Source organism: Ophidiomyces ophidiicola (genome assembly GCF_022830035.1).
Source record: "Ophidiomyces ophidiicola strain CBS 122913 chromosome Unknown scaffold_13, whole genome shotgun sequence".
Classification (NCBI taxonomy): domain Eukaryota; kingdom Fungi; phylum Ascomycota; class Eurotiomycetes; order Onygenales; family Onygenaceae; genus Ophidiomyces; species Ophidiomyces ophidiicola.
In genome coordinates, this window is record NW_026054653.1 from 117130 (window position 1) to 129703 (window position 12574).

A 12574-nucleotide genomic window follows, 5' to 3' on the forward strand; every position below is an offset into this window, starting at 1 on the left:
TGCAGCGTGAGCCAAAGCTCAGGACCAGAGGTTTTGACCCCTCCAAAAGACAACGCCTTTTTAAACTGAGCTAAATAGGAACGATTGATAGAATCTGAAGGACCAACGCTAAAGCATTTCCCCCCTAGTCACACAAATACTGTAGACAAGCGGGGGGCGAAAAGTACTTCCGGAGTGATGTCAGGTATTGCCCCGACAAAATTGTTGCCACTACCATTTTCTTAAATATTTGCTGGTAATTCTTCCCTTTAACGGGGATAGATGTTCCTTACTAGGAATCGCTACTCTAGTACCCCGTAGAGCATGCATCTTTAAGCGCTCATCGATGTTCCTTGTCTGCAGGTAGTCAACCCCGGATAAGCTCGCCAAATAGGCCAAAGTGTGTACTCTTCGTACAACTACATACATACGAGGATTGCCCATTGTCCTGATTCAGCGCAATTTCAAATTTCCTCTTTCGGCTCAATGAATTCACCCTATCGAGTTGAAAGTGGCTTAATACCTGCATACCTGCAAGTGTGATCACGCAAATGTGATAAGTCTGCTTTCCGCCCAACATAGTCTTTACGATCGTTTGATCTTTGCTGTTGATTGGGTTCCTTGCTTCTGGAGTGGTCGAAGCCGAAGCTGCGTCGACCATTAGGGATCTCGCGGGGAGCAAAGCACGACTCGTTAGTTCAAAGCTTCTCCCTGATATCTGATTGTGAGCTCCAGTGGCTTGGGGGTTCACCGACGGCTCATTCAAAAAAAGCACCTGCGCGGAATCGGACGCTCCACCTAAAAACACCACGGTGAGGCCAGCCCGAAATCCACTTGAAAATTACGGACAACGCCCTGCGGTTCCGCTTTTCCTGCCTATCGAATGGGAGCCGGTTTTATGTTGATCTTCGAGTTAAACAATACACAGGCTCGCGATCTTCCGCACGATATATAACTAGTTGTTAAGGACTAAGGTTCTCTCGCTCCACGTCAGAGATGCAGTTCGATTCCAAGTATCAAAAATTCGAAAAAAAACAAGCCCACTGCATCCCGTTAAACAGAAATACATGGCATGGTCATACAGAATGCGCTACTTACTTTTACCATAAGAACCCAGTCGCGTTGGCAGGAATGAGCATATTGGAATAAATAAATGAACATCTACAATTCTGGGTAGATGGATGGACTTTATCCGCTCTACGCGACTGGGTGGTTATTCATCAGTAACGTGTAAGTCAGAAATCTTCCTTAAGCCTATCAGATAATTTCCTTCGAGATATTCACCAAAATGACTCCCGACGTCGGTGAGCCTTTTGTATTAAACAACCGGATGAACCGGAACCCTTGTCTTATATTGTCCAGCCTAAGGCATGCCCAAGCGGCTAAATCGTCTTTTCCAAACTCGTCGTCTTTTACTTTGATTCTACGATAGAGTTAGCGCAAGAAGCGAAGGTTGCACAGCAGATGTCGCCCAAAGCAAAATTGCCCCGAGGAGTCGGAGAAGTGGCCAAAAGAAAAACAACCGCCACTTGTCACGGGCCTTATGAGCTTATGCAGCCTGGAGAACTTTTTGCGGAAAGTGGGTTATTTGACAAGTCTTGGGCTTTAGAATACGGAGTACAAGCTTTAGGAAAGCCCAAACCATTGAGGTGACAGCTCATAGAAGAGGTAACTTATGCCTTCAGATAACTGTTGCTCGAACAACGCAGGATGGAATCGAAAACTGCAGGGTAATGCGTCAAAGAAGAAATAACTACACACTGACCTTAAAAAGCTTAATTGTTCAATAACCCCCGAGGCGCTCGGAAACTGGATTGTCTGGCCGCCAAAGTCGGGATCAGCGCTATTGCAGGTTGTGGTACGACGCTTATATTTTACACTCGCGCCATCATCGTTGCCATTCGAATGGATGCTGTCCTTCGGCCGTTCAACGTGGAGCTCGCCCACAACGTATGGGCGAAAGCTTCTATCGTGATCATCTCCTTTCGGTAGCGGGATGTTTTGACCCGCGAAGATCTGAATAGATAGATGTACGGTATGACGATGGTTCGATATACGGCTTCCACTGGGGCTTTGTGTTTCTGTCCATGAATCTCCTCGATATTCTTCAGGCTTCATTACCCAACCCTTGGAACGCGCAAACATTCCTTTATTGAGCATCATTCCCTTGTCACAATTTTGCCAATTCAATGCCACGATCTGAATGCCTTGGCGCCAGAAAAAAGAAGGGTCAAGGTTCGAGGAGTCCACCCGAATTCCCGATGGGTAAGCGCGCATCATATAATTTCTATTATGGTCAAAAAGGGCCTTGCGCTCATTCTCATGCGCATATTTCACTGCTGCCTCTGAAAGAGAGAATATGTGGGTCGGAAGTGCTGCCTCTGTGCATTAATCACAAAATCAGTTTTTTGCTTTACCTATGGCGTGCACCTGAGATATTCACGTACCAGGCTGCTTGAACTCTGTGAAAGTATATCCGCGAGTGTATATGCCAAGGCGGCTCAGTGCGGGCAGAATTTTGGCAGGCTTTTTTTTCTGAGCCTGGGCTGCTTGATTTTTGCTGTCACCTGCTGCGCCAGTCTCTGGGCAAGGCGTTTCCGCGATGGATGTGCCAGATTCTGACTTCAATTGGCCAGAAGCCCACTTCACTTTGATCAAAAGCTTACGCTTCAAGGAATCGAGGGTGGGAAGATACTTATAATCATCACTCTCCAGTTCAGAAGCCAGTTCTGAGGTAAAATCGACAAGTAAGCCTTTCCAGGCTTCTGTCATAATCTCGACCATTGTCTCCTGCTGCTCAAGACCAGCATGAACCTCTAAACTTACAATCACTGGCAAATCACTAGTAACGAATGCGCTGTCGCGTATTGCATAGCATACATCGCGAAAAGTGACTTCCTTCGTCAGGGTGTAGCCATGCAGCACTCGGGGTTCGGGTCGGGGCGGGACAGCTGCAGCCACAGCCGTCGCTTGCAATGGCGCCGCAGCCGTCACACTTGTAGATGTATCCTTCTTTAGTCGATCCAGGCGATCCGAGAGAGAAGAGAGGTTGAAGCGACTTTTACTATCCGCCCGGGACAAATTATCGTCACTTTTTTTCTTTTTCTTAGTATCGTCATCGTCATTGTCAGAAGAGTCGGCCGGGGAAGCCTCGCCATCCCATACATCAATTTCCAGACATCTACAGCCCCTTAGGAGAACCTATGAAACATCAGCTTGAGCTACTACAATGATGGAAGCAACTGTATCGGCTGGATCAACCTCCGTGCACCCGGAATGTTCGGAAACAAGACATTAAAAAATAAGAAAGGAATTTGCTTTGCCGCTCAATATAGTATACAATGCAAGCCTAAGTTCTTTTTTTTTTGTCTTTTTTTTTCTCCGGTATGCCAATCACAAATGTGACGGGTCAGTTGATTTTGTAAATGCATAGTATCTCTAACCTGGACTTAGGGCCAGGGAAATGGCCTCTGTCGATCAACGTTGCAGCCCTCTTTAACAGGGCGGACAGCTGCATATCCTATGACAAAAGAGGCGGCGGGGAGTGATGGCTGCTTTTCGACAGTCGAGTGAAATGGAAGCCAACTCAGTGTCTGGAAATGAAGCGTATTGGACAGGATTTGGATCGACAGCGTACCAGGGCTTTGCTCGCGGCATTTATCCAGATAATTACTATCTCAAAAGGATGTGCACGCAAAGAAGCGCCAGAAAGGAGACGAAGGACAAAATGATGGAAATGAAACCATTAATACGTACATCCTTATAGACCTCAGTGCTGGCTTCGCTGTACAACTGATTGCCTGTTAAATACGTATTATGGCTCGAGCTTATGAAGTAATTAGTAATTGGCAGAGATAAATCCTCCTTCTTTTCTCCTTGAGGTATCGCAGTTGAAGTGGACATGTAATCCATGAATGACTCCAAGTTGGTGAGTACAGGCGTAGAGGTGGCATCGTCGGCGCTACTGGCGCCAGCATGTTGCAGATCAGAGTTTTTTTCTTGCTGAACGACGTGTAGAAAGTGTGCAGATGATTCCTCTGGGTCGGAGTTGGAGGTAGGCGGACGTAGAGAGTCGTATATCTTTTTCAGGTGGGATTGCACCAACGGCTTGAAGGTGGTGAGTTTGAAAGGAGCAGAGGATGAGCAGGCGAAGTTGTACTGGTTGTCGACTATGGCCGCCATAGAGTCGAGTGCAGGTGATTGAAGAAGAGATACGGGACGTTCACAGTGCCTCCGTGGCTTTTGTTACTTGCTTTGCGTGTGGGTGTTTCAGCCCGCGAGTCGTCAGTGTGGCGCAACGGCCCCCCGCCCCGCCTGCGAGTTGATGCGGCGTTGACGCCGGTTGGCTGCGGGGTGAAAGGCCAGAGAGAGCCAAGATAGCGTAGCGAGCTGCATCAGGTAACTAGTTAATTAGCTTGGTTTGGGCGTGAAACTTCCTTGCGATCTAGGTAAGATGTTTGTTATTTGGCTTCGAAAATACTTGTAATGCCCGACTAAAATTATCTTTCGCTTGCTGTGTAATCTTGGATCCTAAGCCAGATTTGATTTTGTGCGTCATGCCGGGCGCAGGCAGGATCCGGATGACGAATACTGGAGCTTGCTAATATGAACGAAGGAGCTGGGGGACAGAGAGACCCAAACGCAGACTCAAAAATTGACAGCATCATGGTACTTTAATACAAGGGTTGCTTTCAAAAAAATCTTTTATCCGGAATATTCAAAAAAATGTAGGCTATCGAGACTCAATGGTACATGTACCAATATACAGGATATATACTTCTTTGCACCCGTGGACTCCAAACAAAGTCAAAAGTTTTCCAAGTCCCCCGAAAACGCCAATTTAGTACTCCGTACTACACTCAATAATTATTATGATTGCGAAGCCCGGAGAAAAATTGCATCACGCGTCGTACAAGGAACATGGCAGGGGTGGGATCGCGGGTCTTTGCCCATTCGCCGTTGAATGCGTTTACGAGCCAATCAGAGAGGCCTTATAGCGTAAGTTAGCTGAAACAGTCGTTTGCGAGGGCCAGAGAACTTACGCTGATGCACCATCATATATGCATTGTGGAAGTAGATTCCATGGTCAGAATCTGGGAAAATATGAACATCAAAATTTTTGACACCGCCAATATCAAGCTTGTCTAATAAAGTGAGAGTGTTCTGCATGTGGACATTGTCATCCCCTGTGCCATGGATGACAAGAAATCGTACAGTACTCTGAAGCGCAGTGACGTTAGAAATAGCGGTACGATCATACCCCATACGGTTGTTCTGAGGTGTATGCATGTAGCGTTCAGTGTAAATTGAGTCTGTAACAAATTCCCTTTAGTATAGCGGCATAAGTGGGAGGATCTACTCGTCGAGGGCTTACCATAGAACCGCCAGTCAGTAACTGGCGCGACAGCCATTCCATACTGGAAAGTTTGACCAGCGTCTTGCTCGAGCGTTTTCAAGGTCATAAAGCCGCCATAACTCCAGCCCCATATCGCCATTCGGGAAGCATCTACGTACGGCCGGGTTCCCCAGGCCTTCGCGGTTGCTATCTGATCTTTGGCTTCATAGTGGCCAAGTTGGCCGCGGACGATACAACGAGCTTTGCGACCAATAAAACCAGTGCCTCTTCCGTCGACTGTCACAACTATGTATCCCAAGTTTGATGCAATATACGATTGGAAGTCGATCTTGAATTTCTTGCTGACAGTCTGCGACCCTGGTCCTCCATACAAAAAGAATAAAACGGGGTACTTTTTGTCTGGATTAAAGCCAGGAGGCCTTCTCTCTACCACTTGAAGAGTATATCCGTCAACGGACACTGTTTGGTAGTGCAGGGAAGGTAACGCTACTTCTTTGGCTTTATTTGCAAGGCCTGTGTTTGTCTCAATGCTTTCTTCATATTTTTCTTCATTTGCCGGTGTGCTTATGACTTTCTGCCAAGGAATCCCAGGGCCCTCGTATCTTAACAATGCATATCCTGCGCCTGCGGAGAGCGAGATAGAGTAATATGCCGAAAGCTTTGTATCCACTATCGGCTTTAACTCGGAGCCATCAAGTTTCACAGTGTACACATGGCGCTCTGTTGGATTCTCTTTTGTTGCAACAAAATAGACAAGTCCCCGCTTCAAATCCACTGCTGACGGAGCATCGACAACTTCCCAATTGCCTGACGTAAGAAAGAGCGGATTAGGGTTGTCCAATGGAGTGAAATAGGCTAAATGGTCAAAGCCGTTGTGCGGCACGGTTTCGATATAACCATTATGTGGCCTTCCATTATCAGGATCGGCTGGTATGAAGCGGGTGGTCTGGGATGGCTCTATCCATCCTCCGTCCAAATCCGAGATATTTAGGGTCCGAACCACTCTGCCCGATTGTTTGTTTACATCGATCAGCAGTACGACGAGTCGATCGCTTTCACGATTGGTTTCTCGGACTAGTACGTTTCCGTCGGATGCCCAAACAACCTCATTGATGAGACGATCGTTATCAGGTAGATCCCCTTTAACGTCGACCGAGAAAGTACTGCCCTTTTTTAGGTCAAAGAACTGAATACTAACAGTAGGATTTGGTGCGCCCGCTTTCGGGTATTTGATCCTGCGAACATTTGGATAATGCTCTTCTCCGGGGGGCGCGAGTTTCCCTGGCTCATTGATAAAATATTGGACGGGGTATTCCGGAACGCTCGATTCGTTTGTTCGGAGGAATGCAATGAATTTGCCATCCTTTGCCCACCATGTAGCACTGTTTCCAGAGAAAACTTCTTCCTCGTATACCCAATCCGGGACACCGTAGAATAAATCGGGACCTCCATCAGTGGTAATTTGTTCAGTACTATCCGAGGACAATCTTCGAATAAATAGGTTGTTATTCCTTGTGAAAACCACAGCATCAGATTTCGGTGACCAGGACGCCAGTTGTATCATTCCATGGGGCAATGCTGGGTCGAGTGGCCGTCCAGTTTGCGTCTTGACATCGAATAGCCAGTAGTTTCCAGAATACGAGTGTCGCCAATTCTTTAGTCGATCAGACATAACAAGTACGGTTTTAAGATCTGGGCTAGGCCAGACCTTACTTGGGTAAACAAGCTTCCCGTTGACTCTGAATGTTGGGTTTTGTATCAAGATAACCTGCTCATCTCCTTTATCCGCAGACCTTCGATGTCTAATATCTTCCACGCGTAGATAACCTTTAGATCCCGCTTCATCTTGTTCCAGAAGAAGCCCATCTTCCCCGTTTGAGCCCGGAAGCCAGGAAATATCATGAGTAATCGGCCTCCAGGAGCCACGAAGCACATCTTCCAGGCTTACTTTGGTTTGCCCGCCTGATAACTCCGATGGTGTATTGTTCCCGCTATTTTGGGCAACCACCTCACTTCCCTTGTCCTTGCGGCTGCCCGCAAAGATAAAGAAGGCAACCAGCCATCCTGCTAATGATATTGCAACGACGAAGCAAAATAAAAGTTTGACTCTTTTCGGTGGCGACATCCCGTCGGCGGAAACTGGAGTAACCGCTTCTGGATCAGCCTCAGCATCACGGTATTTTCCCCCATCCTGGAAAATGTCTCGACTCGATGGTGAAGAAGTATTGTTGGCGTGGTCGATCAGGACGAGGGAGGCAGATGCAATCGAAGCGGAATCAATCGAATCTCTGGATTCGGCATCTCGGCGTGTAAGAGGCTCGGTTTCCTCATTACTGCCGATACGCTTCTCGGTATCCATGTTGGTGGAGAGCTTAGGGGGGTACCAGGGCCAGGGGAGCAGGCTGCACGCATCCACGCTGAAGGATAACAACAGCAGACTGCACAAGCCTCGAGCAGAAAATCATAGACAAATTGAATAAATCGCCTCACATGCTGCAGAGGGGTATTGATGTCCTCACGATTAAAGGGATTGAGTGCTGTCAGCTTTTACACATCTTCAGACACACCAGGTCGTTTGGAGAACCGGGGAGGCTTGGCACGAAGCTTCTTTTCGACGTGAAGATAACGTGGCCCGAAGGCCCCCAAGCAGGTACCTTGCAATTATTAGCCGCAGAGGCAGGGAGTATCATACTGTACATACATACATACGTCTATCTGGCGGCATTCCAATACTTAAAAAAGGACATCTGCTGTTTCATTACTCCAAACGACAAAAACGACACCGCTGTTGCGCAGTGCACAAAAAAATATCAAAATTTCCCATCAGATAAATGCAAAGTGTTTATATACAGCAATGAAACCTGTCATCCTTATACACATGTCCCTCAGCTAGAGAATAGACAAAACTCCGGCTAAACGTGGGGCTTTTGAACGAAAAAGGGATATAGAGAAGGCCATCTAGTATGTGCGTTCGAACGGGGGCACTGGCTTGCATTCGTTTTCGTCCAAGGTGGTACTCGTCACCGCTCGGTAAGTTAAATCGATCTTGCCATGGGGCTCCTTCTGGAATGTAAGGGTGTGTTTCATCCATTGTTGGTCGTCGCGCTTAGGGTAATCTTCTCGAGCATGGGCGCCGCGAGATTCCTTTCGATTAGCAGCAGCAACGGCTGTTTGAGTCCTACAAGGCCGTTAGTCTAAAGTCCCGACAGAAAATGAAGGGGAACTAGGGACGTTTTTGAGAAGAGTGAACTTACGCGCAAGTCAACAGATTCCTCAGCTCAAGAGTCTCAACAAGATCCGAGTTCCAAATCATGCTGCGATCTTTGGTACCAACTTGGCTGAATGTTTGATCGATTTCGGTGATCTTTCTCACGCCATCATCCAAACTTGCTTGTGTACGGAAAACACTAACATCCGTTTGCATAGTTCTCTGCATAGCGTTTCTGATGTCGAAAGTTGACTTTGGACCGTCAGCGGTTCTAACCTGGTCAAGAACACGAATAGAATCAGCACCGGCATCGGCACTAATCTCCTTGTGGGGTTTCTGTGGCGTAGAATTGTCACGAATGGTATGGGAAACAGCACGGCCAAACACGATAAGATCAAGAAGAGAGTTGGCCCCAAGGCGGTTGGCGCCGTGGACCGAGACACAAGCGGCTTCACCACAAGCATAGAGACCAGGGACGATCTTGTCATTGCCTTTTTCGTCGATCGTCAATACCTCGCCTGTGTAGCGAGTAGGAATACCGCCCATGTTGTAGTGAACAGTTGGCAGCACTGGAATTGGTTGTTTGGTAACATCAACACCAGCAAAAATAGAAGCCGTTTCGGAAATACCTGGGAGACGTTCATGAAGAATTTCGGCAGGCAGGTGGCTGAGTTGGAGATAAATGTGATCTTTTTCGGGGCCAACACCGCGGCCCTCACGGATTTCGAGGGTCATAGATCGAGAGACGACATCTCGACTAGCAAGATCCTTGGCAGTAGCTGCATATCGTTCCATGAATCGTTCACCATTGGAGTTGAGGAGGTAGCCGCCCTCGCCTCGAGAACCTTCAGTGATCAGGCAGCCGGCACCATAAATACCGGTAGGGTGGAATTGCACGAATTCCAAATCTTGGTTGGGTAGGCCAGCACGTGCAACCATAGCCATACCATCGCCTGTGCAGGTATGCGCGGAAGTGCAACTAAAATAGGCACGTCCGTAGCCACCTGTAGCCAGGACGGTGTGGTGGGCTTTAAATCGGTGGAGGGTTCCGTCTTCCTGGTTGTAGGCAAGAATGCCCTTGCATTCTCCATCTTCCATCAAAAGATCCATGGCAAAGTATTCAATGAAGTAGTTTGCGTTGTACCTAAGGGACTGGCCATACAGGGTATGAAGAAGAGCGTGACCAGTTCTGTCGGCAGCGGCGCAGCATCGATAGGCTTGACCACCTTTGCCAAAATCCTTCGATTGGCCGCCAAAAGCTCGTTGGTAGATTCGACCATCCTCTGTTCTCGAAAATGGGCAGCCATAACCCTCAAGCTCAATGACACTCTGGGGTGCCTCTCTGGTCATGTAATGAATCGCATCTTGATCACCGAGCCAGTCAGATCCTTTTACAGTGTCATACATGTGCCATCTCCAATCATCTTCGTGCATGCTGCATTCGAATTAGCCATGCTAATATGTGCCAGATCCAATTCGGGAACCATACTTTCCAAGCGCAGCATTGATTCCGCCTTGTGCAGCGACCGTATGGCTTCTTGTAGGGAACAATTTTGTCACACAGGCAGTGTTGAATCCAGCTTCTGCAAGGCCGAAAGCAGCTCGTAGGCCGGCGCCTCCCGCACCCACAACAACAGCGTCGTACTCATGGTCCTATATTCAGCAAATACCTTCAGCACCTGGACCGGCACAGCTACATCCTAAACTTATTGGGGGATCACATACGATCACAGGGTATTTTGTGGTGAGAAAGGGAGAAGCTTCTTTAGCACGAAGGGGTTGACTGGCAATAATTCGAGCTAAAGAAGTCAGCATATCTGCCAATGGCGATGCTTAGAGGTCAAATATACCTGCAGGTCGACTGCATGAAAACGGCCGCTTCTGATTTCTAAATGAGCGGATTGACTGCAGTAGATTGAGTTAGATTTGTGGCGGTTGAGGACAAAGGCGGCCAAGTGAAGCAGGACGTACTTTGGTAGCCGGAGCAATACTCCGTAGCCCGCTGAAACTCATGATGACTTGGAATCAGTACAGGGAATGAGCTCAATGCTACGAGTTAATTGTTCCCCAGACCGTGAAAGGGAATGGCAATTTTTCGCTAGGTCGATCTGGTCGTCGTCTTGCCTCATGTAGAAGATAGGTTGCTCCAGGTTGTTACATAAGCCGTCAGACTAGGCTCTCCCGAGGTCTTCCTGTTGCTTATGGGCCAATGAGAGCCCCTTGTTAGGTCAGCTTTCCGAAATGGCCCGCTGCTCCATCGGGATGGCACGTGACAACCATATATATCAGCTGTTCGTCGAAACTGCAGCAAACAAACAAGAGTATCAGGTTTCTATCCATTATTGACCGTGAGTTAATATGCCTAGCTTCATTGTACAGTACACATAAATTCCAGTTCAGTCTAGCTTCAAGAAGTAATGCAACAGGGCTCGCGAACATCCTAATTGTATTGCATGTATGTTGCAGTGGAGTTGAACTTGAGATTGCCTTTGATCACCTTGTCCACAGCAGCCAGAAAATCCTTCTCTGTAGCAACTTTTCTACGTGCTCTTATAGCAAACATGCCTGCTTCCGTCGCAACACTCCTTAATTCTGCACCAGTGGAATTAGGACATAGTCGCGAAATAAGTTCCCATCTGATGTCCCGTTCAACCGACATACTCTTGGCATGAATTCGAAGGATATTCGCCCGTCCTTCAAGGTCTGGAAGAGAAAATTCGATCTTCCGGTCGATACGGCCAGGTCGCATTAGAGCAGGGTCAAGGGTAGACGGCCTATTAGTTGCGAACATTACTTTGATATTGCCTCGGGCGTCGAAGCCATCTAACTGTGTAATCAACTCCAGCATGGTTCTCTGAACCTCGTTATCTCCACCTGCACCATCGTCGAAACGAGCGCCACCGATCGCGTCTATTTCGTCAAAGAAAATGATGCAAGCCTTCTTTGTTCGTGCCATTTCGAACAACTCTCGTACCATTCTTGCTCCTTCTCCAACGTATTTCTGAACCAATTCGCTACCAATGACACGGATAAATGTTGCATCGGTTCGATTGGCTACTGCTCTGGCGCAAAGAGTCTTGCCAGTACCGGGAGGGCCATATAGCAAAGCGCCCTTTGGTGGGTCTATGCCTAATCCCACGAATCGTTCTGGAGATAATAGAGGCATCTCAACAACTTCTCGGAGCTTCTCTATCTGCTCTTTGCATCCTCCAACATCTCCATACGTCACGTCAGGTTTATCTTCAACGGTCATCATGGTAACGCTCGGGTCAATTTTTGGAGGAAGAGGTAGCATGATTTGGTATTTATTTCGGTCAACACTGTAAAGCCAATCTTAGTGAACGAACGTGCAATCCTCTGACACAGCATCATACTTACCCAACGCGCATCCCTTCCTCGATATCTGTCGGACTAACCCTTTCCCCAAGGTTCACAACGAATTTCGCTATTTGTTTGACGTTGATAACATATTTACTTTTATCGGGATCCTTCTCGTCGGCAATGATTTTTGTGCACCGTGCAACCTGTAATGGTTGTTCTTCCGACATTCGTTGTCTATCGGCAGCGACGTCCCAAAGGTGTGGCGGCGCGAGGCCAGTATCGGATTCCTAGAAAGTTTATGAGCGCTTGCGAAGGTTGAATCGAGACAAGGATACTACCTTCACGCCGATCTTCTCATTCACGCTTGCTTGTTTATCTTTGATCTGTTTCTCGAGCTTCTTTAGCGCCGCTGCATATGGGGCGGCGCCGTAGGTCTTGAGGACTTGGATGTCCCTGGGAAGATTTTAGCTAGCCACACCGCTGAGAAAAACGTAAAGCCATACTCATCAGTGAGGGGCGTTATCTTCTTCTCCGTCTCATCTTCATCGGCGAAATTCTTCCGGTATTTCTCCCAGTTCTGGCCCGTCGCACTGGGCATGATGTCGAGTGGAGATGGCGCGAATTTTAGAAACCAAGCAACCGGGGACGGGATACAGACTGGCAATGAATAAAAGGTAGGCGCTGGGAAAAGATAAACGGCTGCTGGGAAT

General features: G+C 47.8%; 4 protein-coding genes across 4 annotated transcripts; all 4 read right to left on the reverse strand.

Annotated features, from left to right (window-relative positions):
• Positions 1–1236: 1236 nt before the first annotated feature.
• LOZ57_003667 (uncharacterized protein) lies at positions 1237–4161 on the reverse strand (the record flags this gene model as incomplete). The annotated part of the gene is made up of 4 exons (XM_049252715.1): positions 1237–1402; positions 1745–2360; positions 2427–3180; positions 3736–4161. 4 exons carry the CDS (start codon positions 4159–4161, stop codon positions 1237–1239), a joined length of 1962 nt encoding a protein of 653 aa, XP_049108214.1.
• A 677-nt stretch (positions 4162–4838) lies between these two features.
• LOZ57_003668 (uncharacterized protein) lies at positions 4839–7694 on the reverse strand (the record flags this gene model as incomplete). The annotated part of the gene is made up of 3 exons (XM_049252716.1): positions 4839–4969; positions 5022–5291; positions 5354–7694. The coding sequence occupies 3 exons, from the start codon at positions 7692–7694 to the stop codon at positions 4839–4841; spliced, it is 2742 nt and encodes a 913-aa protein (XP_049108215.1).
• Positions 7695–8293: 599 nt separating this feature from the next.
• SDH1 (succinate dehydrogenase flavoprotein subunit) lies at positions 8294–10556 on the reverse strand (the record flags this gene model as incomplete). Its single annotated transcript, XM_049252717.1, has 6 exons — positions 8294–8513; positions 8590–9978; positions 10033–10196; positions 10269–10342; positions 10394–10448; positions 10515–10556. 6 exons carry the CDS (start codon positions 10554–10556, stop codon positions 8294–8296), a joined length of 1944 nt encoding a protein of 647 aa, XP_049108216.1.
• A 427-nt stretch (positions 10557–10983) lies between these two features.
• Positions 10984–12462, reverse strand: RPT1 (26S proteasome regulatory subunit 7; the record flags this gene model as incomplete). Its single annotated transcript, XM_049252718.1, has 4 exons — positions 10984–11863; positions 11922–12151; positions 12203–12317; positions 12368–12462. The coding sequence occupies 4 exons, from the start codon at positions 12460–12462 to the stop codon at positions 10984–10986; spliced, it is 1320 nt and encodes a 439-aa protein (XP_049108217.1).
• Positions 12463–12574: the final 112 nt, after the last annotated feature.